Consider the following 27,968-nt stretch of genomic DNA (forward strand, 5'->3'; position numbering starts at 1 on the left):
TGTGTGTGTGTGTGTGTGTGTGTGTGTACAGCATTCGACTCTCTCCAGAGGCGGTATGTTAACATCCTGGCTCAGTCAGAAGCTATGACTCCTCCCGTTATATAACCCTGCATGTGGCTTTGCCTCTGGAGAGGAAAGAGCTGGGGTGGAGGGCAGCCCTGAAGCCAGCGCCTCCTCTGAACTGAATCATGTGAACACAGTGACTAAAACCGGCAGTAGAGAACACATGCACTTGTAACTTTGTGAGAGGGATGCTTTCAGGCAGTGAGAGTGACCGTTTCTGCGTCTGTCTCAGGAGGTACCATGTGACAAATGTTACAGTGCACACCGTGTGTGTGTGTGTGTGTGTGTGTGTGTGTGTGTGTGGTCCCAGTGTTTCAAAAAGCTAGCGTCTATCTTTGAGGTCACAGGGCGATGCTGTTGGTCCTGGGCTGCTCGGGAAAGCAGAACAGTGAGTTTGAGGAGTCGTCACAGTCGTCTGGCAGCCCGGGGTCTGCTGCTGCCAGTGGATTCCTGCTAATGACCAAGTCCAGGGCGGCTCCTGCCTCTATAATTAGAGGTACAGTTAGACAGCAGTCCAAGTCTCTGGTCCTGGCACGGTTCACCTAGAAGATTAGAACAAAATAAATATATTTCTTTAAGAAGGCATAGAATTACATTTTGGAAAATGTGGTATTGCTTTATTGATGAGTTTCATTTCATTTTAAGCAAAACAACAAAACATCCATAAAGAAAGGGCTGTCCGACAAGCCTGTTTTTCTCAAAAGTGACTAAACTGAATCTTAAAGATAAAGGGTTGCTTGGTGATTACAGTTTTGATTTAGAAGATGTAACCTTTTTATAAATTATTTATTTGTTAAATGGAGGACATATTTCTAAAATTGTATTCCAAATTTTAGTATATGTACAGAAAACAAATAATTATTTAAGTTAATTTATTAAAAATAATATTATTAATAATAAAAACAAGTACGGGGTTCATTTCATGTGTGATGGCTCTGGTTATTATCCCATGTCTTGCAGTTATGTAGATAGATACTTTATTCATCCCAAGGGAAATTTATGCATCCAGTAGCTTAAAGACATTATACATTATATAATTATTTAACATTACACATCTACCCCCCCCCCCCTCCCTCCATTAAAAATCTAATAAAAAAAGAAGCGATAAAGGCTGTACATTATAAATACAAATGTAAAAATACAAACTGTTATAAATAATTACAAAAGTAATTTTACAACACTTGCAACATTGACCACTGGTTTTGTTTTATGGTTTGAAAGTTTGGATTGTATGAAATGTTTGAATCCCCCGGCCATCACTAGAGGAGTTGTACAGTTTTATGGCCAGGGGGACAAAAGAGTTCTTGAGCCTGTCTGTGGAGCAGACACACTGTGTCTTGGCAGAATAATACAAAGTTAAGAAGTACAAAAAGTACAAACTAATAGCTAACAGTATAGTTGAGGAAAGACGAGAAGATCAGTACCTGAAGAATGCGGTCAAAAGGTTTTAACCCTGCCTGGTCAGCAGGGCCATCGGGGCGGATCATGTTGACATAAACCCCTTTCTCCAGGAGCCCGTCCGATACACTGAAACCAAAGTCATGGCTCTCGAGGTCTTTCCTCATAGTCACCTGCGAACACAAACGGACCTTCGAGTTACACAGAGGTTGTACAGCACAGCGCATATTCATAAATATCATTTTTCTAGGCTTTTATGTAAAAACTACAGCAATTTAGTATTTGGGGCAAAGATTTGAAAAATGGTCAAACATCAATATAGCAGATGGCTAGATATCCTGACTTTTAGTGCATAGCAGGAGTAAAAGTCCTAAATCATTGGATCCTCGTGCTAATGTCACACAATAGTGTCTTTCATTAGATCTCGCTGCCTCCTAAATGCCTGCGACTTCCAAACTGCACAACTCAAGTTTCTAAACAGGCTTTATATTAAAAACTTAAAGGCTCCAAGATGAAGGGGAGACTAGACAAAGCTCCCTACAGACTCTCAGAAGACATTGTAACTTTCAGAGGCAGAGTAAAATGACGGGAACATGAATACCACTCTCATCTCGGCCTATTTGAAGCTACAGCCAGGAGGCAGTCATCTTAGCTTAGAACTAGACTGGCAATAAGAAGACAGCTAACCTGGGACCTTAAGAGTGGATGCTAAGCTACGCTGCAGTTTCATATTCAACAGACATACAGGAGAGTGGTATTTATCTTCTCATCTAACTTTTGGAAAGAAAGTGAATAAAACACATTTTCCAAAATGTGGAACTATTACTTTTATTTTGCAGCCAGGCTGAAAACACAGGTGGTGAACACAATAAAGCTACGAGCTAATGAGGCTATCCTCATAACCTAACATAACCTCCTTGGCGAAAGTAATAATATTTTATATCATCTTGCATATACCCCCCCCCCCCTCCAGTCTGTTCTCCGTTTAACGTTTTCACAGCTTCATGTCTCTGTGTCATGTTCTCTTTGGATTTAGAGCTACACTATAAACAAGGTCAGCCGATTTAACAAGAAACAGCTTTAAAAAGCTACGACTTCACGTGACTTTCCATGATATCAGGTAAGATGTGTCGACTCAAAACATTTCTTATTTCCACACTGCAGGACGGTGACGCTCTCTGTTATTACTTCCCCAGTTACAGCCCAGTCACTCCGTTAAACACGACACGCTGAGATGCACGGATGACAGCAAACAGGGCGTCTCAGTGAGCACACACTGAGGTCACAGCTTGTAACGTATGAGTGTTGTGTGTTTTTGTTGCGCGCGCACACACACACACACACACACACACACACACACACACACACACCTCAAGTCCTGACTGGCCAGGTATCCACTGGGTCCAGTTACACTGTACAACAGGCACAGCGAGGAGGCATGCAGGTATAAATGTCATAATGGGCAGATTCCCTCAGGACACTTGTTGTTTTTACTATGTTCATCATTCATGCAGCTCGCTGATCAATCAATGATCACATTTTCATCTGAATGTTTCTTTAGAATATATAGTTCTCATGAGGTATAAATAAAATACATATTGGGCTAGTGCAAGCAAATGAGAAAAGTGTTTAGATAAGTACCTTCTTGATCATTTTTGGGATGCAGTGATATTGTTACCAGATGAAAGGGGAGGGGAACATTGGGTACATTATAAACCCACTTTGGTAAAGTTATGTTTTATTATAGTTTACATATATTTATACATTGTTGTTGCTGGGGATCAGAACATGGAATAGGTGCAACCCTTTACAGCTATATCTATAAAATAGTGTGTTTGTATGTTTTTTAATTGATAAAATACTGGGCAGCAGTTAATCAGTTTTGGGATCAATCCTGATGATAAGCAAGCTTCTTTTTTTTGCCACATGTTTGGCTCCTTTCATGACATTGCAAAAAGACAGATTATGCCTGTTGGTTCCCTGTAATAAGTTAGTTCTAGGTCCCTCCTAAATGCTTGTTCCCTGTACTACTTCCCTTATATCCACTTGTAGATATAAAGTATTTTATTGGTACTCCTCACGCACAAAAACATTTAACTAACAATGTTTTTTCAGACCAAGGATGGACCCCTTAGCTGAAAGAGCAGGGACCTCCCTACTACATATGTATGAAATTGTGTCGCATATTACTCTGGGCCTACACTAATGTGTCGAGCGGCCTACAGTGCCATTAACAGTGTAAACAAACCTTTCTATGGTGCATACAATGAGTAGCAGTAGTGACAAAGTTAATTTTTGTTGTTTGTTTTCAAACAATTTATATTATTGCGAAATTCCCTAACAAAACTACCTTGTGCAGTGCTAGCGTGGTAGTGGACAACATATCAGAGGGGTCCCCTCTGCCCCGGGATGGTACATCTCTGGCTCCAGTCAGCATGTTCAGGTTGCTTTTGTTCTTAGACTCGCCGTGCATTCCTTCCCTCCTAATGGGACTCATTTCAGACCGAAACATTGAGTCGTTGCTGGTCTTGGTTTCCTCTAGGTACAAACTGAGAGCGCTACCTGTCATGGATGCCTAAATAAAAAAAGCACAATATCAAAAGGGATTGTTAGAGCATCATGTTTTAAAAAGAAAAGAAAAAAAAGACTTCATTCGGACAGCACAACATAATCTCTCATGAAGTATACACAGAGCCTGATTAGAGGCAAAGCCTTCCTGGGTCAGTGTGGCAGCAGGAGCCCGGCCTGTGTTGTCAGATTTAATAACAGATTACACACTCTGGCGATTATCATAATGCTTCATCTGGCATGGTCTTTTAGGTTGACACCGGTCTATGAATACATGAGTAGGACAAAGAAGATGGAGTGGAAGAGGAAACAGGAGGGGGAGGGGGGGGTGATGACAGGCAGGCCTACCTCCAGCTCCCTGAGAATCTCTGACTGGCCGCAGGTCTCGAGGTCCTGCAGAGCCTGGGACCAGAAGCTGTCTGCTTGGTTCAGGGTGCCATGGCAACGAGGGGGGCTGACGAATCTATGACAACGCAGGAACCAGAACATGAGAGCAGCCCTGCGGGTCTCGAGGCCGGTGTGCCGCTTACAAGAGGCAGCATGGGAAATGCAGTTTTTGGGCTGCGTGCTGGAGAATCCCTTTGAAAATCTCCCAGGACCACATTGACGGTTTTACTGTAAATTCTCTCACATGTGGCAAAATGACGAAGAGTCCGCTAGATTAGATAAAGCCTTTAAGAAGAGTTCAATTTTACAACGTTGCCCCCACCACAAAAAAAAAGCTAAAAATGTAAAGCATGTGACACAAAAGTTCAGAAAAAAAAAAGAAGTGTGAAGAGACAGATAAGGCTGATGTATCCTTGGGCGGTTTTTTGTGGAAACGATTTTGTTGTAGACAAGGGGTGACAGAAAAAGATGCATCTATGTGAAACACCAAAGAGCTCGTGGGCAGTTAGTAAAGCAGATGAGAGAGAGAATACCTGAGAAAGAAGAGAAAAGGACAGTTTTGGAAAAGCACATGAAAGCTTACACAAAATGAAGAGAAAATAATTCAGACAATGCAGTATCCTTTTGTCAATGAACCCAAATAGGGGAAACGAAAAATCAAAGAAGCTCTTATTTATACACAGGGGTGGAAAAGTCCTTGGATCCTTTACTTAAGTATAAGTACCATTACAACAATGTAAGACATGTCTGGACTGTTCCCTAATCTTTGCTTTTATTGTGAAATATTGGATAACGCTACCTCTTTCAGAACTGTTATTTAAATTAAACAATGTCAGAGGTGAAATTTCTCATTGCTAACAACTTATTGACACCTGAAATATGAAGAAGAGTACCAACGAGGCACTGCTATTGTTGTCAGGGGTCACAGACCACTGGTTTAATCTTTACCATGTGTTGTTACATTATCTGTAAACATATTAAATATGTTTTATGTAAAAGCTTTATCTGTATGGTAACTAGATATATAGCAAATATATGTGGAGTACAAATAACAATATTTAAGTAGTGCTTAAAATGTCCAATTCTTGGATAAATTGACTTCCACTGCTTGGACACAGAATATAATTAAAAATAAATATGCAATTTTCTGTGAAATCAAAAACACTTAAAGCTTCACTGACATGAAACAAGATGTTGACAGGAAGTGAACTGCAGGCCTGAGCACTTACCCAGGTATATTATCCCACTCATCCTCAGTGAATCTCCCATCATACAGCGCTGAGTGGTGGACGAGGCCTGCAGAGCTGGAGCTGGTATGGCTCCTATGCTTTGTGCGTCGCCACTCATTTGGATTGAGCAATATATCGGATGCTTTGTGAAGATATGTCCCTGAAAAAAAAAAAAATCCACTGACCTCATTAGATGCAAGACAGGAAATGGGTCATTTATATACAGCAAGCATCCAGTGGACCTCACCTTGGCTACCGTAGCCTGCGTCAAACCCTGAGCTATCCCAGGAGCTCATTGCAGAGTCTAAACTGGGCAGAGTGGCGGAGTAGACCTCTGAGTGTTTACTGGTCTTCTGGGAGTCTGTCAGGTCATCCTCTGTGTCACTTAAAAACCCAGCTGTCTCTCTGTCCAGCCGGCCATCAGATTCTAGCAATGAACATCGAGTCAAATCATCATTAAACAATTCCTGTCATTTCACTACATCACTTCCTTTAAGCTTCAGAGGAAACTAAAATCAACGCACTTATTTTCTTTATTTTACAACCTTATATTTTGTGGCTTGTACACTTTGTTTTTTATGTTTACCACAGGATAATGGACAAGCTATATTATCTACAGACTAAAATTATGGAAACTATTTTAAATAAATTTAAAAAGTTTTATTTAAAATAAATAAAGTTTTAGCTTATTTATCTTCTTTTTTTACCCTTTTTCTCAATTTTTCTTTTGCATATTTATTATTTTTTTGTTATTAAATTTGCTTTGCTTTTGACTCCATTTGTAAAATCATGTTTGAAAACCATTACAAGTGATCAAAAGGAAATAAAAGAACACCAAACATACGGTCTGCTTGTTTTTTGATTTTGAGGGTGACGGACTCCCCAGCCATCTGCAGGAGAAGGATGGCCTCGCTCAGTGGCTTTCCTTTCAGACTGACCCCGTTGATGGCCAGGACTCGGTCCCCTATATGGATGGCCCCTGTCCTGCAGGGTTAGGAGAGCAGAGGAGACAGAGATATCAGAGTATACTAGACAACAGACGGGCCATGGAAACCTGTCAGACTGCCAGCGCGCTGACTGGGACGGAAACAAAGAGGCTACTCGTTAGAGAAAAAGACGAGACAGACATTGTTTACTGTCTTGTTTATTTTAAAGAACGTTTCTAAAAGAGAAGCAGATTTCACTAGTCTCAACCTAATGCAAGTGTCACCATCTTCTCAAATGACTTTCTTCACCCCCGACCTGTCATTCCTCCCCTCTCCCCCCCCGTCCTTCTCTCACCTCTCTGCCAGGCCTTTCTTGGTGAGGCCAGAAATTACAATGGGGTCAAAGGGCTCCTCTGTGCCGGAGATCGTGATGCCCAGTGGTCCGTTATATCTCTTCAGCTCAACTGTGTAGATTATAGAGCCCGACATCTCCAACTCATCTACAGCACACGGGTAGACACCAAACATAAGAGTCAAGATTATACAGACAGTATACACCCTATAAAGATAGAATACAATATATATATTTTTTATTAAAGGTTGTGCAAATTTGCTGGTTTTCTTCATTTCTATGATATTAAACTTAATACATTTGAAGTTTGGACTATTGGGTGACAAAACATGACATTTGAATATGTCAACTTGTGCTCTGGGAATCTGTGATAGACATTTAGTAAAATGTATGAACAATTAATCCATTGTTTGAGAGAAAAAAGAGAAAAGAAGCTAAAGCAAATCGTTATGTGCAGCTCTAGACCAGTGGTTGCCAACATAGGGGTGAGGCCCCCTCCAAAGGTTCACAAGAAAAATCTGAGGGGTCGTGAGATGATCGGAAAGAAGAACGAGTTCACAGTTCAAAAAAGGTTCAGCTTCACAAATAAATGTATTTTTTATCCTCTCATAATCTTTGTTTTTTTGTGAAAAAATAAAAATGGAGAAGTTAAAAGGGGAAATCTATTTTTGGTGGAACTGCCAACAGCTTGATGCAGTGAAGTGGCTGGATACATCTCTTTTGCCAAAAAGGAACAACTGGTTTAATCTTTGACCGTGTAGAGTATTTTATAAAAGTTTATGTGAATATTAATCTGAAGAGTAACTAGTACACTTTCAGATAAATGTAAAGTAAAAATGACAATATTGCCTCTGAAATGTAGTGGAGTTTAAGTTGCATGAAGTACCTCAAAGCTGTACTGTAAATTAGTAAATGTTCTTGGTTACTTCACAAAAGATGTATATTTGATGTTTAGAGGGATTAATGTACCAATATTGTCCTCATCTTTCTGGATTCGGAGTTTGACCATGTCCTCGGCCTGCTGCAGGACGTGCATGGCGTCCTCCATGGTGCAGTTCTCCAGACGCACACTGTCGATGGCCAGCAGCCGGTCTCCAGGCTCCAGAGTGCCTGTTCTACCGGACACAAGAGCGAGAGGATCACAGCTATCAACTGGGACCAGGAAGCTGCTCCTCCTGACTCAGTATGAGAATCCTATTAGCGTTAGTGTCTCAGTGGGTTCCTTTGGGGGTCATCATAACCTCACCCTCAACCTGATCAACACTGAGCCCTTCTGAAATGTAGCTGCTCCGCCCTACTGATCCAGTTATGAGAGCTGAATCCAATTAGGTTTGTATTACACACTGGATTCATTCATTATTGAGAAATAATGTCTCCCTGAAGTGACCTGAAAGCTACAGACCATTTTTGTATTTACACATTTTTTTTAAGGATAGTCCTGTGAGAGATCTAATGTTCAGCAATGAACCATCAGATTTATATCCACAGAAACATAATTATAGTAAAAATTAACGAGCATTTATAGACATCAGCTTGCTCGACACCAAAAAATGTATTGCACAGTACTGCTCAACGGATAAGATGGATGTTATTATTACTATTAGATTAATCAGTAATATTATCATCGCTGTGTGATGATAGGACGTACCTGTGTGCTATGCTTCCTTTTCTGATGTCAGAGATGATGAGGGGCTTGCCAGGTTTCTTACTTGCTGGTAAAACAGAAGGAAAATTAAAGTGTTTTTATTTTAGGGTGTATGATCTGATGATAAAAGTATTTAAAATTACTCAACTTCCTTTTTCTTTTACTAATCATCCTCGGCGTTTGTTTATTTAGGGAACAAAGAGTAATGATGAAAGCTAGAGCTAGAGGCCAGCATTATTCAGAGATAATGAGGTATGTGCCCTAGTGGTTTTGCAAGTCCGAGTTTTATGGATCACAGAACATTGATTCAAAAGGAATGCAGGTCTGTGGCGTACAATTGAGCAACACTGCCCCCTGCTGTACATCTCGTTCCTAACAAACTCACCACTGATGGTGATGCCCAGCTCCACTCCTCTCCTCTTGGGTAGTTTAACGTGGAAGGTGCCGCTGCTGGGAACCACCGACTCTAATTGGGATATAAAGTGAAGATAAATGTAAGTAGGAAGGCACAAATGTACTCAGAGATCTCACAATATCAGAATATATCGTCACAATATGATACCTGCAACATCAAACTCAATCTCCACTGTGACCTTATTGGCCAGAGCGGAGTCTCTGAGCAGCTGATGGGCTTCCTCCAAAGTGCCATCTTCAGTCGGGACCCCATTAATGGACAACAGCCGGTCCCCAACCTGCAGCAGCCCACACCTTCACACAGAAAACAGGCTTTAAGTGGAAATAAAGCTCATGTGAAAGACTGGTTTCCCCACACTAGAGTTCTGGTAATAAAATAAAATAGTTTAGAATACATTTATTTGGGTGTAAATGTATACAAACAGAATAATTACAAAAAATGTGTTAATAAATAAAATGGATACCATTTCAACTTCAACGGACGGTTATTCAAATCATTCATTAATGCTATATGTCCAATTTCCCCAAAAAGCTCTATTCAGTCAGGAGGTTTTCTGGCTCAGCCTAATGCAGTCGGACACACAAGTCCTGCAATAAATCTTTCCTTAATGAAAGTTAAAATATATAAATATAAATGTGGTGGAAGAAATAAAATAAAAAAACAGCTGTCGGCATAAAGAAAGTTTAGTCACACAAACTCACATACTAATTTAAACAGTTTTAACAAGCGTTAGTAAAAATACAAGCAGGTAGAACTTTAAAGTTCCTCAGAGGAATGAGCGTCTAACTAACTTGAGTTTGTTTGTTTGTTTTTTGCATAAATGAGTCTTTCCCAGCTTTTTGGTTTTGTACAACCAACAGTTTAAAAAGGTAACGATATTTAATTAAAGATTATATGAAACTCAAAAAAACACATCAATTTACCACATTTGTGAGGCTGGAGGCAGCAAATGTGTCATTTCTTTGTTTCACAAATGACAGACTTTTACATTTCTGTTGATTAACTAATCGATTAATCTACTAATTACGTTACAACATGCCCGCACTAGCATCAGCAAGGCTTTCTGCTTTTTAGTGAAAGGAATCTGACGAGTGGCAGCCAATGCCTCCACATGTCACATACGCTGAATGTTTAAAATGACATGGCCTCGAGGCTTGACAAATACACCGACCTTACTTGAACTTGTAAAACCTCAGCAAACGAGCTCATACAGAAAGAAAATCCCACATGTATCACACATTTAATCAGACCCCTAATTACAAGGACAAACACCAAAGTACTGTCAACTGATATTAATTCAATAACCACCGCTGCTCATTAACCTTGTTTGGAGGCTGAGACTCCAACATCACAGTCGGATGCTATACTTAAGTCACTCCTGTCCAACTGCTGCAGGACTAATCGTGTTACAAGACCCAGGGGACACGGCCCTGCACTGCCGACACACACACACACACACCATCATTAATCTTGCAAGACAAGGACAGATACAACACACTGGCCCGATCAGAGCTGCGTGTTAATTACTGCAACATGCAGTCTTGATCAATACAATACTACATACTAATATACAGGGCTATTCACCATTAAAAAAAAACACTGGCTGAATCAATGCCTCATGTATAATGTGATAAATCTACTACTGGGGACAACTGCTCCTCAAAGTCTTTCAGAAGCACATTCAAGGACTAGAGTAACTTTCACTATAAATTACTGAGAACATCTGTTGAACGCAATGACCAGTAAGGAAATAAACCAGTTCAATGCCAAGTGTTGACAATATAATATATATAATATAAAGCAATATACATGTTATATATTTAACTCTTACTGGACTGCCCCATTATCTCAAACTCTGGAGTTAAACATATTTGAAAATCAATATGTCAGATAGGTACGTTCGTATTTAAATGTATTAACTATTTACTTCTCATTTCCTTTCACTAGGTCTCAGATCCACCGTTATTACATAAGATCAGTTGATCTTCTTTAGTGTCAGTTTATAGTGTTGGTCAGTTTTCAATAACTCCACTTCAGTCACTCCTCATGTCTGAATCTTTTTAAAGAAACAACGTCTCTTGATGGTGTACAGTACAATGTAAATGAGGTACGGAACAAGCTGTGCAATAGTTGTTGAGGCATTTATTTCAACCTCATGGTGGCACTAGAGGAAACGTCAGTGGGATGCATCCCCTGGGAAACATGAATGTCTGTACAAAATGACAATCCATGTATTAGTTATTGAGATATTTCAGTTTGAAGTGGTTGACCGACCGACCGACCGACCGACTGTTCGACTTGCCATCCATCGAGCCACACTGCTAAGTGTTTAAGTAAAGACAAGATGAAAGTCTTTGAATAGCATATAGTATGCGTTTTTTCTGCTTTTAAAATCATGTTCTGCCCACTTCTGTAGGTCAGGACCCCCCAGTTGGGAACCACAGCATTAGACAAATGCCACTTTTAATGTTCCTGCCTTCAGCTGAAATACTCATTGGAGACACAAGGTTAACATTTGTCTTTTTTTGTGGCTGATTAGCACTGGAGCCATCTAGATTCAAGGTGACTCCCTTTATGATACTTGTTTACTCGTGAGGTGTCTCAGTGGGTTACCTCTCAGCTGGGCTGTCGGGCTCAATAAAGCGGATGACTGGGGGAGCGGACAGGGTTTCTGTGGCAAAGACACCTCCCTGCAGCTGGATCCCAAAACCTGTGAGTGGATCCCCCCTCAGGACAACCTCGCTCGTTTCCACATGAAAAACCTGCCCCCCTGGCCCGACAGAACTGGACGCCAGAGATACTGAGGGACAGGACGGGACACACACACACACACACACACACATCAGAGAAAGATATTAGTGCAGAAGTGGCAGATAAATAGAGCAAGAGAGGGAATGTGGTAGACAAAAGAAATTGAGGAGTATAAGTGGAAAAGACATGCATCCACAGAGACGACATGGGAATGGAGAGGGGATGAGTCTGTCAGAGTTTACGTCAGAGATCAGTCAAGTCTGTTCACACACTGAGGGGGCGGGACACGAGGGAAAGGTGTTTTAACTGTGCTGCAAAACATGTTTAAAGAGTGAGTTCACCTAAATGACAAAAAACCAACATGTGGTATCTCACACTGCAGATAGCCTTTAGTTTTATTGATCTGGGTCCTGAGATTTCTGCCTCCACTCCACTACAGCTGTATTTAGGCACACGGTGCTTTCAGCTAAATGCTCATATTGATGCTGATGTTTAGCAGGTATAATGTTTACCATGTTACCGTTTAAGTTATATGGTGTTAGCCTAGAAATATTTTCTATTTCACACTAAACACGAAGTACAGCAGAGGCTGATGGGAATGTCATTAGTTCTGCAAGTATTGGACACATCTTTTACCTGATGATGGCGTTAGATGAAAAGTTAAGAGGTTACGTGATTATGATTCACAAATGTTCTTTCTACTGAACAAATAGTCTCAGTGATGACCAAGTCTGTGGATCATCTTTATTTAACAATTACTACATTGTTTATCTCTTTTCTTTTTAGTTTATTAATGTATCTATTGTAAAAGCAGATCAAAGCCATTCTTAAAAATGAATAAACTGACACCAGTTTGATTCATATTCCCTGCAGTGCAAAAACAAAAAAATAAATAAAAATGTAGATATCCGTTTTTTGCAAATGAAACCTTCAAACTGCCAAAAAGTAATAAAAAGGAGTTTGAATTACAGATATGTCTGGAGAGGCGTGTTCAGTGCTGTGTTTTTCCTTGTGCGATGCGAGGGTCTAAGGAACAGAGGGTGTCGTAACCTGTACAGTCTGTAAAGCACACTGAGACAAATGTATAATTTGTGATATTGGGCTATACAAATAAATTTGATTTGATCTGAACATCAAACAAATCCCTTTCCTCTTCATTGTATTAAGCTGGAGGCAGAAGTTTTATCGACAGACACTCAGTTGCCAGTTTATGATTAGGTATATCTAGCTAAAAGTAATGCAGTCTGATACAACAGTCCTGCAACAAATAGAGAGGTGTTTCTGTTAATTAGCCTGCCCTCATTGATAAAAATGGGGTGGACAACGTAATTCATTTGGTTGACCTGACCAAAGTTGTGATAAAAAAAGGTAGAAAAGAAAAAGGCAGAGGCAGGCGGTTTATCTTACGTGAGCTTTTGTGGTCCTTCTTCCTGTTCCTCTTCTTGCCCGTCGAGCTGCGGGGGCTGTTGGGAGCGTTTGGAGGGATGTGGCAGGGCAGCGTGCTGCTACCCTGGCTGCTGAAGCCTGAGGTGGCTGTGGAGGAAGGAGAGAAGCCACCGCTCACCAGCGCTGAAAGGAGACATAGCACTACACGTATCAAAAGGCTGGAACAGTCAGATTAAACCAAATCACTATGACATTTTATACACGTGTACAGCATCGGCATACGCTCGTGGGAACGTGCAACTAAAGGAAGAACTGTGGTTACAGCGTTGGAGTAAAGCTCTTGGAAAAGATTTAACAAACATGCTGAAGAAAAGTCTCCTGCTATGGTGTCTTGCCAGCAGCAGTGCTGTCACAAGTGATAACTTACATTTGCAGTGGTCCTGCTGGTTGTGTGGGTGGCTTGGGCTGCTCCATGTCTTGCCGTGGCTGGCATGTGGGGGATGGCAGTAGTTGCTGCTTTGGTCCCAGTGATGATGGTTGCTCTTCTGCACTTTTACTGCAACAATACGGAAGCAAACACATCTATTAAGTAAACCAGATCCGCTCCTACGTTGTACACTTTTCTAAATTCTAACCATGAAATCAAGCTTTCATGTCTAAATTTGTACCACACCGCACAGAGCCTGGAGGGTAATTCGGAGCAGAGTAATTGGTATTTAATGTTTTCGTCATGGTACACTAGATTAAATCCTGCGGTTTAATGTATTTTGATGAGCATCTGAGAATCAGTTAGTCACACAGAGCTGAATTGACTGAATGGGAAGTGATGGAAAAGAAAATCTTACTTTTACTGGAAAGCTTCCAAAAAGCTAAGTGCAACCTAGAGATCGTTTTTATAATTTCATCTTCAAAAGAGCCTGAAGGTGTAAAAAGAGCATGAGTAAGTTGACCGCTGGCCATCATGTTGTTGTGTTCAGCAGGAAGTGATACTGTTGGGAGGCATGTGTCTTGACCTTGATTGTGCACAGCTGAAAGCTTGATTGCTGATGATGCAGGGTGTCTGCTTCTGCACCTGATTGACAGACAGCGTTTCAATTTAATCCAGTGCCATTCATATTCATGTGGGGTTTTTCTTTTTAGCATGTCTGTTGACTTTTCGCGCTTTTAACGAAATGAAAAGCACAGATTGTTAATTCTGAAAGGCATTTTATCCCTTGTGTCAAAGCTTGTATAACAGTGCATTCAGTCAAACTGTCCACGAAAAGCATTTAAAGGGAAACAACTAACCTCTTGTATGACACATCACCCCAATAATTAACTTTCCTTAGATTCATGCAGCTAAAATTGTCACAGAGCATTACATGTGACAGTAATCCTTGCTGCTTCATTTGCAGGGGTCTAATCTCCAACAACTTGCTCACATGGATGGAGGATTTGCTTAAAACATGGATGACTGCAGTAGCGCCATATTCAGGGAACCTGGTTAAATCCAACAGTATATAATCAGAATGAAAGCAGGAGAACCTGCAGCCCTATTCGGAGAACCGGATCTATCGGACTCAATCAAACCTGTGAAGCTTTGGCTCTGACAGCTTATGTTAAGCCCACCTAGGGGAAGCTCTCCAAAAAAAATGGTGTTTTCGATCGGAGCTGATGGAAAGAAACATTAACTCCTAATCTCTCAGTGGCCATATCAGCCTTATTAAATCCCCAGAGAAGATTAGACAAATTGCATCTTATAATCATGTCTTATCCTGGAGGGGGGGGGGGGGGAAGCTGTGAAAATATCGTTTTATCATAACGTCATGGCGCCTTATTCAAGGAGTGAATCATCATTGAATAGAAATTTCAGAAGACAAGATGCATGCCTGACATTTCATAGAGAAGTGATACATGTGCTGCACTTTGAATTGAGACAGTTCAGTGGTCAACAGAAGCCAATGTGTAACTGTAGCCATTAGATTGTTTTCTATAATTATACTTTGTTACAGTTTACAAGATAACCTCATGATTTACATGGTTGCTCCCGTGTAATTAAGACTCACAACACCTGCGACCAAACGGACACTTAAGAGCTCCGGAGGAACGTTTGGCCCGGTCACAAAAGACTTCAGTGCGGTTCCAACGACACCACAAGACTTCCTCATGTTATAGCATGCAGCCAACGAGGTATAGTTGTTTGTAGTGATGGGCAATTAAGCTTTTGTGAAGCACTGAACCACTTCAGCCAATTGTTTCGAAAATGGGTTCATTACTCGAAGCTTCAGGTACAGTGACTTCTACTGGCGAAGTGCAAGGCTGCAGTGGATTTAAAGTATCTTTGCCATAAAGATTATTTGACGCACACATCTAGGACTGAATATCATGTTCTATTTCAAAATAAAGATCGATTGTGTGCATGTGTTATTGAGAAGAGGGTGCTGGGAAAAATGTTTGGGCTTTTTATGCCTTAAATCAGGGGTCTTCAGCGTTTTTCAGGCTAAGGACCTCCAAACTGGTGTAGCGTGGTGCAGGGACCCCCTACTGCAGCGGTATTCAAATGAGGAGGGGGGGTGCTGTCGGAGTTCTGTGCGACGGGGGTTGTGAATGTGCAAAAAATAATTGTATACAAAAAAACCAATTATAATTTCTTTTTTTTATATCTACAAACTATTTCACGACCCCCCCCTTGCAGTACCTCCGTGGACCCCCTGTTGAAGACCTATGCCAGGGGTGGGAGAACCTTTTTCCTATCGAGGGCCATTTTTTTTACAACATCCTTCTAGGGCCGTACTAATTATTTAACTCATAACCTCTGCAAAAATGTTTTTAAGACACAGCTCATTCATTTCACATTTCTTTTATGCTGTGCAAAAAAGCAACTTATTTTATCCATGTATCTTTCTATTTTATCAGAAAACAATCCTTTATCAGTCCCACAACGGGGAAATGTATCTTGTCACAGCAAAAGAACATGTGAAGTAAAAAGGCAGTAAACAATAATTAAATAGAATAAAAAGTAATATAAGCACCAAGTGGTTGATAGAAAATAAAGTGAATATTGCACATGGCAGTGATAATTGCACAAATTATAAAAAGGGAGTATTGTAAATGATTGCACAGCAGTAGTCAGTTCTTGGTGTGGTGGTCTACCTCTCTATCTGTCCATGTTTGTATGTTCCGCTCTGCAGAGAGCTGCTTGTTGGGCCAAACTCCGCCGAAGAGCGTTAACTTTATCCGAACACTCATCCTTTCAGCTCGTGCACTTCGGCATGTCTCGTGCAGTAATGACGCTCGAGACTATTTCTCCAGGAAAGTGCGACATTCCGCGTCCAGCTTTCTCTGTTTTACACTCGCCATGCTGCGTTCACTGATGTTAATCACAGTCTTGTTTAAAATTGAAGTTTTTTGACATGACGTCACCACGTGATGACCCGTTCCCCTCGTGTTGTGTTCAAGGACCCTGACCTTGGCCAGGAAACACAGTTAGTCGGCCGTTTAAAATATTAATATATATATATATAATATATAATTATATAATATAATATTAAAATATTGCCGTCTAGTTTTTTTTGCTAGTGAATTTTATTTGCGTGCGTTTTACGAATTACCTCGAGGGCCTGATCAAATGGTGGCCGGAGGTTCCCCACCCCTGCCTTAAATGATAGTACAGTTTAAGATTGTATAGAGAGAAGGGGAATGACATGCAGCAAATGGTCACTAGTTGTTTCTATTGTTATTTACGTTGGTAAGAGTTTATGCTACATTGTTAGTTTGTTTGTTATGTTTAGTTTTCAAGGTGGATTTGGAGGAGAGAAAGCTCCAAATAAACCCGTTAAAAGAAAGCCACTTGTGTCTGCCTGTGCTTCGAGTGAGTTACACAATGGAAGTATTTCACTGAGCAGTCTTGAAAAGTATTAAATTGTGTGCCTTCTTCAGAGGATTTAACACTGTATAAATGTCCGATACTTATGATCAAAAATAAACCAGTAAATAAGGATAAAAGACGGATGGAAGTTTGGCAAACAAAAGTGAAGCGCTGCAGACTAAACCAGACAAAAACCGGACAAAGAACAAAAAAAACTAATTGTGGAAGAAAGGATTCAGTGACTGCCAGAGAAGACTAAACCTCATCTTATTCCCTTTGTCATGGTGTATGATTCTTCCCATGCTCACATGTTAAGGAGCCCCTGCAGCTGCTGACCCATAAATAAGTCTGCAGAACATGATCTCTGACAGAGAAAGTGTGTGTGTGTGTGCACGTGTGCGTGGGTGATTCCCAGTTCATGTGAGAAGGCAGCTGGGAGGCAGCCAGGCTCTTTACAGCTGTAGGTAGAATAGCTGAGAGCAGAGCAGTCACATATGGTGAGGACAACACGCTGGAAGCCTTTAAACTGTATCTCGCCACAATGTACACACAGAACTACCTCACAGGATTTAGTGCTGTAACAATTAGTCAGTTAATCAACATTGCCCACTCTGAATCCGTGTACAAACTGTTTTTGTATAGTTTACCTTACAATTGTGACACATTTTTTACGTACTGAAAAACTTCACAGCTCATACACTGCACCACAAAACACATATTCCAATATTTATATAACATACAGTGGTGTAAGAACTACTAATATTTATTACCACTATAACATGGTAAGAATACTCCATTCTAAGTAAAAGTCATGTCTTCAAAATCCTTCTTAAGTAAAAGAACAGAAGTGTCTGCAAACTATACTTAAAAGCATCGAAAGACAAATTACTTGGGCTGCAGTAAAATGTGCCCTGTGACTGATTTTATATATATACTCTGTACTCCCATCATGTTTATTATTGTAAACGGGTATATTTTGGGGTTTTTGATGGCCTGTTGCACAAAAAACAGGACATTTGAAGACGTCAGCTTGGGCTCAGGAAACCTCTAATGGGCATTTACAACCATTTTCAGATATTTTATGGCTATACAATTAATTAATTAATGAATAACATCAACAAGTAAAATATTTGTAAGTTGAGCCCTAAATGATCTATTGTCACACTTGTCACTTGCTTTGTCTGAAGTGATTTCCTCTTTCTCTCCGATGTCTTTTTCTGTTTAAGTATCTCACAGAGTTTTATTTTTTTGTGGCACCTCCAGAACATACCTGTGTCCTGCGGCCGGACAGGAAGTCTGCCCTGACTGGCCGGGAGAATCTCCAGTTTTACGACATCAGAAGTGCTGGCAAGCAGCTGCGTGGCCTCCATCAGAGAGCAGTGCTCTGTACTGGTCCCATCTATAGACAGAAGGATGTCACCTGCGTGCAGCGCTCCACACCTGAGAGAGTGAGACATCGAGTCAGGAAAGCTTTTGTTTATTGGAAAGCGTCTGTGGAGCGGTGTAATGTAAGAGGTTGGTTTCACCTTTCCACCACGCTGGCTGCCTTTATCTTGTCAATAATAATAACTTGTTTGCTCCTGTATATTGTTGTGGTGAGGCTGATCCCGAGGCTGGAGGAATGACCTTTCACTATCTCCACCAGCAGAGGGCCCGAGGCTTGCTGCACTGCCTCTGAAACAGATAATACACACAGACAAGAATTGTATACATAATATAACAAAGTACATTTGCTCTGTACTGTACTTAAGTACAATTTTGAAATGCTTGTGTTTTACTTGAGTATTTCCATTTTATGCTACTTTATATTTCTACACTACTAAACCTCAGGAGGGAAATATTGTAATGTTTACACTTTTTTAAAGATTATAGTTACTAGGTTTTACTTAAAATTCATATCCACTCATATGATATGATTCAGTACTATACTACTAATCTACAGATGTATATAAAAGTATCTAAAATTGGCTCCAGATTGAAGAACTTAGTTAGTGATAATAATTTAATATTCTATAATAATGTAACACTTTGAAAGGAGCCATTCTACTTTTACATTTGGTTCTTTGATACATTTTGAATGCAATTATTTTCAGACTATTCTACTTCTACTCAAGTAAAGTATCTAAGTACCTCTTCCACCACTGTATATATGTCTTTTACAATCTTTACTGACGATGAGAGGACCCTAAACCGATCACAGATAAGCTCCATGTGATCAGAGGAACAGACAGAAGGGAGGACAGAGCCTACATGCTGCCTTTGAGCATGTCACTGCAGAGACTATGGAGGGGATAGTTGCTCCATGCCAACATATTAAACAGTGAGAGGAAATGTTTGATTTGTAAATGGTCCCTAATTTACATAAAATTGTAGTATTGAGACATTTGCTTTTATTGTATTTGTTTTACATTGTTTTATGTTTATTGTTCCATAAATTGTCCTCACTGTGTATATGAGGCATACCAGAGGGGTGAGCATTGAGAGAAAGATGTAAATGCCACACTGTTTAAGAGTTTATTCAGTTGGCTGTGGGGGATACTGCGTTATTGTAGGTAAGTCTCAATGAGAAATAACATGAATAAATACATTGTATTGTCCTCTGTGCTTTGGCACAGTACATTTAACTGTCTTGACTTAAACGATGACAAAGGGAAATGTTATTTCAGTGCAGTGACGGTCTTTCGCAGGAGAAATGAAGAGTGGTTCAGTATTAATCGATGTGATGATTGCTCTGATTGCTGATTGTTTTGAGAATTGAAACCGTGTTACAAAGAACCAATTTAAGAAATTGAGAAAAACTGTATCCAGCTAAAGCTGAAAAACTATGTTCTGATTTTTCCAGATTTCACTTCTAAAATAGTTTGTGAACCTGGTTCAGTCTAGAGGCAGGAAGTCTGGATTATAAACGGCCACATACAGAGATAATGTGTGTCAAATGTCCTTGGTGACCTGCCCTATTTTGCACAGAGCAGTTTGTGATCTTATGGAGAGTTAGTCACCGTGACCAAATGGAGGGTATAATCTGTAGTGAGTATTCAGTGGCATAATTTACTACTTTTTGACCCAATGGTGAGGATGCTTTTGAACTAAAAATAGATTTGAGTCTCTCTGTACACTCACAGTCAGACTGATCTGTGTTGGTGGTCATTCCTTTTAACCACATTAGAATCAAATCAGTCAAAATGAGTGGAAGAAACAACCGAACAAACCTGTATTGCCAAATGTGTTTGAAATAATATGAATATACTGTATATTGTTTACTGTGCTAGATTCCAGCAACAACTCATTTAAAGCAATGGCTCTGATAAAACTATTTGTTAAAGAGATTGAATGTGCCATGATTCAGGAGTGGAGAGAGACACACACTATAATAAAACACTGAGTATTATCCATCTACCCTTTCCCTGTTGAAGTTTGCTCTTGGGCCAGTGTGACTCCCCTGGTGGCGTCTCCAGCACCGACACTCCCTCACATCCAAGCAGCCAAACAGCCACATTATTTACCCTCAGAGCAACGCTGCCCTACCATGCCTCCACACATTCCCTGTGTGTGTGCTCACCCATGACAGAGACGTCATACTCAATCAGGAACAGAGCTTCCTGGCCGCTCTGCATCAGCATGGTCAAAGCGTCAGCGTGCTTCTCTCTGTTTAAAGGCATCCCGTCTACGCTCAATACTCGGTCTCCGGCCTTCAAAGTGCCCTCTCTGGGGAGACACAGAAGGAGAGAAAAAAATAAATAAAAGACGGGCAAATAGTACAAGATGTTCATAGAAGCGTTTAAGCACCAGTCACAGTAAATCATTAAACAGTTCCACATGAGTGTTCCCTCCCAGGTGAGATGAAGGATAAACAAGATAAACGGCAGTAAAGTCTTTGATGGTGAATTATGTTTGCTCCAGTGTTTTGGTGCTCTTGGTTTTCATGGAGAAAAGTGCAATGTTGCACCAGCCTCAGGATGAGCAGTGCCCTTTCTGCTTTGAAGATACTCTATGTGTGTCACCGCCACAATTCCATGCACCGGCCTGAGTGTAGACTGATGCGTGTGCAGATAATCAGATTGTGGATGTAAAAAGCATCCTTTTTAATAATCTAATTCCATATGGGTAATAGGTAAATATTTTTTATTGCAGAGAAAGATAAGGCAATTAGTAAAACACATATCCATTAGTACATACATCTAAATACATATGGAAACACGCATGAACACACACACATACAATCATTTGAATAGGCTCATTCATGCATGATCAAGAGAAATAAAATGCATACAAGTCACAAAAATAGCTACACGTCTATACATACAAACACTTACTCATCTATCCATGTCCTCACCTGTCAGCGGGACCTCCGGGCCTGACGTACGTGACCACCAGAGGACGAGACCTGCGCCAGTCCTCGTGGAAGCCTCCTAAAAAAACACACACTCACACCATAAATCAGTGCAATAAGCTAATTTAACGTTAGGGTTTATACAGAAACATTAGGTCCACCTACCTCTCATGACAAACCCAAAGCTGTTTCCCTCCTTGTGTAAACACACCTCTATGGTTCTGGTCGAGACTCCCGAAGGGTTCTGGACTAAGAGTCGGCAGGAAAGGACAGATTCAGAAAATGATCACCACAACCCCCCAAAGCTACACATAAATTGTAGTATTAGCAATGCAGAAACAGTTTGATGATAATGTTCTGAGTGTTGTAAGTGCTGAATCATGAGATTGAACAAATATGGATTGTGGACATATGTTTCATTAATCTTAGTGGGGAAATTAATTCTATATATTTGACCCATTCTAATGATTTAAGGGCAGTGAGCAGCCACGATGCAGCGTCTGGGGACCAACTCTGCTTCTGAGGCCAGTGAAAGCCAATAAGTATTGATCTGATGATTTGCAGGTCGAAAGATGTCTAGATGTTGAGGTTAAATCGGGGCTAAATTTGGTTGACAATTTTAAAGACGTCTGGGTTATTCCTCTGCTTCACAAATATGTAAATGCTAATACTTTTATGGTCTGCAGCCTTAACCAATAAGCTCATTTGTTAACCAATTAAGTACTTTTTTGTGCATTTGAAAATACAAAGCATTTGTTGGGACAGCATATTCTTTAAATGCATTATTTAAAGCATTTATTAGCCTTTCAGGCAGAATATTCATCTTGCAAAGCTTCCCCTACCGAATGGAGGCAGCTCGTACTCCACCTCCAGCACAACTCGCTCCCCGATGTTCTTCAGCAGGCTGATGATCTCATCGTGGCGCAGCTTTGACAGGTTGATGCCATTCACTGACTTGATGTAGTCTCCCACATTCAGCTGGTCACTCCTGTGGAAAGTTATGGACAGACAATCAAGATCAAGGCTGGATTACTAACTGGGCAAAGCAGGAACGTTTCCCAGGGGACCTAAAAAGCTCCAGATTCACTACATGTCACTTGTTTTTTGAAATTCCAAGTAACCAAATCTTCAAATCAAACCCAATAAAATAAAAAAAATATTTTTATAGCCCAATATCACAAATAAAGAAATTACCTCAGGGGGCTTTACAATCTGTACACCGTACCCTCTGTCATTAGACCCTTACATCAGATTAAAAAAATCCCCCTATTTATTGAGGGGCCTACTTTTAACACCTTAAACTGCAAACACATGTAACGTGAGATATGTGGCTCATAACCCACAGAGAATTATTGATGACCCTAAAGATCTATTTGGCCGCTTACAGTTAATTATTTTACGGCTCACAACTTTCACTTTCATTTGTCCCTAAACTTTCTGTAATATACATATTATGATTGTGGAAACAAACATACACAAAGACCCAACCGCACATTTTGGCCTCAGGATTCCCCAAACAAGCTGATCCGTTTATGATCAAGACGAGATGCAAATGTCTGATCTGAAATAATATTCTGGCTGTTACAAATGTGTAAAGGAGGCAGAAGTCGAACAAGCGGCTGGCTGTATTAATTTGTAAAGAGTAATGATAATATGATTATAAATCTCTTTGCATTATGTAGACCAACATACAGAGCCAGCTGTGTTGAGCGGATGGCTGAAAGCATTTCCTCTTCAAACACTGACACAGATGATTGTACGTGCCGTCTCATATATGACATTCTGAGTCAACACACTGCTCATTGGAGGGCTAATTAATAAAATAGATGGTCTACCCTGCTCGCCCCTCTCCCCTTAGGGCTACTGCCAATCAACAGTGACAGCAGACAGATAGAGAGAGATGTCTTGACCAGACCGACTGACGGCCAGTCCGCTCTCATCACTGCCAGTCTCTCTCCTGTCTGTCTGTCTGTCTGTCTGTCTGCGTGTCGCTCTCTCCACCCAGTAAATTAGCTAGCACTTCCACACAAGCATGAACACAGCTGTGAGAAGACAAGCTGCTTGGAAGAATTAGCACAGTGTCTGTCTTTAAACCTCCTTGGACTTGACAAGCGATGGCATATTTGGCCAAGCCATTTTCAGAGGGGCTGTGTCATTCTTACAAAACTGTGTGTGTGTGTGTGTGTGTGTGTGTGTGTGTGTGTGTGTGTGTGTGTGTGTGTGTGTGTCACTTCAGTCACTCACACACTGCTTAATCACCATGACATGTGAGTCTTCCACTACATTTTCCTTTCGTGTGGTTGATGTTGGAGAAAATTAGTTTAATAGCCTTGATGTCTCAGAAAATGAGTTTAATCGCATCTTAATTAAGCAATCTTTGAACAAAGCAATTATCTCACAAAATATTTATATTAAATAATTAACACCATGCAGGGAATTAAGTATGAACTGACACCTAAAAAAAATAACATCTACAAATTATATAATAATAATTGAAATATGGTTTCTTGGGGACTTCTGGGTATTACTCTGGGACAGAATCAAGTTGATCGAACACAACGACTACTGTCTTGCAGACGAGCTGGTGTAACTTTGCAACACATGCACGTTTGTGGGAACACAATAACATGTGGGGTGCTTGGTGTGGTTGCCAGGTTTTAACCGCATCACAGAGCAGTGATCTCACCTGGCAGCTAGCCCACCTGGCCGTAGGTTTGACACTCTGGGCTTGCCATCCTTATCAGAGCCTCCGGAGATGGTGAGGCCAAGGCTGCTGCCTTCCCTTTTCATCAGGTCCACCGTGGTCACTCCTCTGTACTCCTCTGCTGACAGATACAGACACAGGAACAGATCCACAGTCAGCATTAGTGTCTGCTTGACAGAATCACCCTGTCTGAGAGGCAATGAAAGACTTTTATCTTTCTCTCCTGAATCTCTCACAGAAATGCCCTCTGACACATGACCACATACTTTATTTTCTCACTTTCCTGTCCTTTCCTTGTTCCTTCAAATCTTTCAATCTGAGTGAATCTTTATGACGGGTTCAAAAGGGAGAAGAGGATGGACTCAGTTGTATTAACACACACAAAACTGGTAATTGAAATAAATTAAATGCATTATTATAGAAGAGGCACTCATTGAAAATTAAAGCAGACTCATCAGGTCATAAAGTGAAATCCAATTGTATTCTTAAGTGAATGAAAATGAGTTCCTTGACTGATGGATACGTGGCTACATAGTGTCATCAGAGGACTCATTCTGTCTTCTGGTCCACGTTCTGCTGTGCTGTTAAATTGTTCTACGTGAAGTCTACCGAGTGTGGTTTAGTGCAAATGACAGGAATGCCACACAAGCGGGTTTTTTCACCTTATCTAAGCATTCAAAACAGTGCAACATCAAACAAAACACAGCAGACACATGGCTCTACACGCACGCAGACAAAAATCGCATTCAAAGACGGCATGACTCTTTTTGAGCATGAATCAGATAACAGACAGAAAACAAGATGTCAGGTTTGACTGTATTGTACCTGAGAAGCTGCGCCTGCAGGGCGAATGTGATTGGTCAGTTGCCCCGGACTCCTTGCTCCCCTTTGAGTATGGTCCTTCATCTGAGGAGACAGTAGGGAGGCATGGAGGTACTGTTATGAAGCACTGCGGTGACATGTAGGGAAACTCAGCAGAAGGCTAAGTGAACACAACAATCCACTGAACATCATGACAGCTGCTGCACACATGTTAATGATTTGAACTGCACCCTGGGTAATGTGCTGGGCTCTGGGGGTTGAGGGTGACATCACTTAGCCGACAGCCACGTCCATACATCAGGCATGAAACGGAATTGAAACAGAATGATGAGGCTGAACTCAGGACCCACTTTGTTTCCACAATCATAAGATGGTTCAAGGGTTTTAAATAGCTCCTCTCTGTCTGCAGCAGAGACCCTTGAAAACCATTAATTTAATACAAGAATACATTTGCGGCGTGCTTGATGTATGCAGCTACTAAAGCATGGACATTTTCCTGGAGGAACAGCATGCGGTTAATGGACTGTTCGGGCATAGAGAGAAAGTCATAATTTTCATGTCATTTACAGCAGCTGCTACAGAAAGACGGGAAATGTTCAATCTACTCCGCAGGGAAACTGATTTTTTTATATTTCTTCTTCTTTTTTTTAACCCACAGTGGGACCCTTTGCTGACAGAGCACAGGTCTGGCCTCAGATTAGCAGAGCCACTGCACGGCCATTTGAACCTGAATGCAGCCATACAAGCATGTCAGCAGTCACAGTGATGAGGAAACGGACTTGGCGTTTCTCTAATCCTGTCCACTGTGCGGATTACCTTTTCAACTGTCCGGCACAATGATTGAACATCATATTACCAATTTAAAAAGGAGTTGTGTCAAGGCCTCTTTTTAAGAGTGGAGGGGCTGTGTCAGTGCCTCGCGCTACTGGCGTCAAACTTAGGTCATCACAAGCTAAAGTCTCCAGTGACTGCTTTGATACTGCGCAGAGACATTTGTTTTTCTTACAACCCATATTCAGAAACTGTATTTATAAACCAGGTTTGAATTTTTTAGCGACAGATAACATTACAGTGTGAAGTGAAAGGAACAGGTGCATGCTGGTGTTTATGAAGGTAAGTTCATTTTGGTACCATTTTAAATACTAGTTTACCACGTGTCGCTCTGAACACACAGACATGATACACACATTTCTAGATACAATGTGATGTACACTTTTCGATTATGTAATTTAATCTGATGTACAACTTAACAAGCGTCCATAAATTTGCTTAAGAAATCATTGTAAAAGACGATTCTTGTAACTCCAGAACTTGCCTGAGAATCATCACGTCGTCAAGCCATCAAGTCCATATGTACATCCATAGGTACATTGCAAACAGGAACTGCTAATATCTAATTCGGCATATTTGTAATGGTGACAACTTGCTAAAATGTAAACACAAATATAGGATTAAAACAAATGGGGCTCAAGTTGTAGCCCACAGCTAACTCCATGGCACTTCCTGTTTACATCCCCTAAAACGTAGTATTTGGGAATTAGTCTAAATTTTGTCTGAGGGGGGCCCCACAGTGTCCCCTGCTCATGGATGTATTAAAAGAACCCTGCTCTAAACCAAGCAAAATCAACAAAAGCTGGATATAAATCCATGTGCTCTAGAGGTCAGCAATTAGACCTGGCCATCATTTAAGAGGTATCATCCTAGGCCTGACACTATATCAATTTAACATGAAAGATGACATCATCCATTCCCACAGTTTAGTCTTCCATCACCGCTGATTTGTATAGACTGAGCTGAGGGAAGCAAGTGCTCTGAGGGTATCAAATAAACTGGGTTCTCTCTGTCCAAGTTAATCAAGTTTCCACATCTGCCCTGACAGAAGATGAGGCCTTCAGACAGAGAGGCATGGATCCTTTGTCTAACCTTCTCTGACCTAAAACCTTTGGGCAAGCCCTGGATCTCTAGAGTGAAGAAGAAAAGCCAGCCTTGTGCACACAGCTGCATGAGTCAGACCTTAACTACAGAAATAACTTTACTGGACTCGGCATATATAATGACAATGTATACATATGCATAACATGGTATTTCACAGTAATTTACACACATCCTTGCACACATATCCTGTCCAGTAGCTGTGAGGCACAAACAAAGTGAATGACACATCACAAACACATTAGGCTGGGCAAAAGCTTCGTAACCACGCGGGCTCCTGAGGGCCCTGACAGTCCAGCAGCTGTCATTGCAGTCAAAAGGCAACATTAGCTCTGGGTAGCGCAGACCCAGCGCTCTGCACGTGACTTAGTGTTACTTTACCATCAAGCCATCCTCCAGCCACCCTCCTCCAGCTTAAAATAACCATTATCTACCCTAACGGCCAGAATTAAAATCAGGATGGAGCTGATTAATAAACAGCCCCAACAAACAACTATTGTAAAAAAAAAAAAAACAATATCTGCTCTGTTGTCTTTCAATAGGAGGTTACTTAATGGCTCAAGGATGAGGTTTGCCAGAAGGACCTCAGAGCGCCGCACTGACTAAAATATAATTCTGTGCTACTGCATAAATATGTGGCGAGTTAATTAACTCCTGGTTTAATTCAGGGCACTGTATGCCATCCCTCTTGTAACCAATCAGAATGTAGGTTAAATATGGGGGTGGCACTCACAATGACAATGAAATCATAATGCTATTTTAAGATGTTAAACTTTATTTATAAACGGGGCCCTGCCAGACCCAGTTTACATTTCTATATCTGCCCCAATTACACATGGCAGCAGGCTGGCATGCAGAGCTGGTGGTAAAGTCCACTGACATTTAAATCTCTTAACCAGTCACAACCATAAAACATTGCATTGATTCTAGATTCAACTGTATTTGCGTTCAGGCTATATGTATTACAGATTAGGAGGGACATTGGAGGTAACACTTTTCAGTTGCAGTTACTGTCCCTCTGATGAACTACACATTTAAGACATAAGCCGCTCTTTACAGGTGATCCAGGTGATACAAATTACAACACACAAGCTGACACCCTTGACTCCGTGTTGCAAAGATCAAAGTGTGGTGCTCTTACCAATGCTGTTCTTGGTGTCTCTCCTCAGACCACACAGCATGGCTGTAGTTTAGTCAGCGCAGCCACCCTCGG

At 40.9% G+C, this 27,968-nt stretch overlaps 1 protein-coding gene across 2 annotated transcripts; it reads right to left on the reverse strand.

Annotated features, from left to right (window-relative positions):
• On the reverse strand, positions 1 to 27,951 carry LOC115011283 (glutamate receptor-interacting protein 2-like). 2 transcript variants are annotated; one of them, XM_029436369.1, is made up of 24 exons: positions 27,897 to 27,951; positions 24,827 to 24,907; positions 23,984 to 24,119; positions 22,140 to 22,285; positions 21,463 to 21,546; positions 21,301 to 21,376; positions 20,527 to 20,672; positions 18,494 to 18,641; positions 18,238 to 18,407; positions 13,548 to 13,676; positions 13,142 to 13,303; positions 11,597 to 11,783; positions 9,131 to 9,276; positions 8,954 to 9,034; positions 8,572 to 8,635; positions 7,893 to 8,038; positions 6,927 to 7,071; positions 6,490 to 6,629; positions 5,893 to 6,072; positions 5,646 to 5,805; positions 4,378 to 4,492; positions 3,812 to 4,036; positions 1,488 to 1,634; positions 1 to 605 (listed from the first exon to the last, which is right to left on the reverse strand). In XM_029436369.1, exons 1-24 carry the CDS (start codon positions 27,934 to 27,936, stop codon positions 405 to 407), a joined length of 3,255 nt encoding a protein of 1,084 aa, XP_029292229.1. In that variant the 5' UTR covers positions 27,937 to 27,951; the 3' UTR covers positions 1 to 404. The 2 variants fall into 2 exon arrangements, with proteins under 2 accessions (XP_029292229.1, XP_029292228.1); XM_029436368.1 differs by having other exon boundaries at positions 23,984 to 24,122.
• Positions 27,952 to 27,968: the final 17 nt, after the last annotated feature.

The sequence above is a fragment of the Cottoperca gobio genome, chromosome 7 (genome assembly GCF_900634415.1).
Source record: "Cottoperca gobio chromosome 7, fCotGob3.1, whole genome shotgun sequence".
Taxonomy (NCBI): Eukaryota; Metazoa; Chordata; class Actinopteri; order Perciformes; family Bovichtidae; genus Cottoperca; species Cottoperca gobio.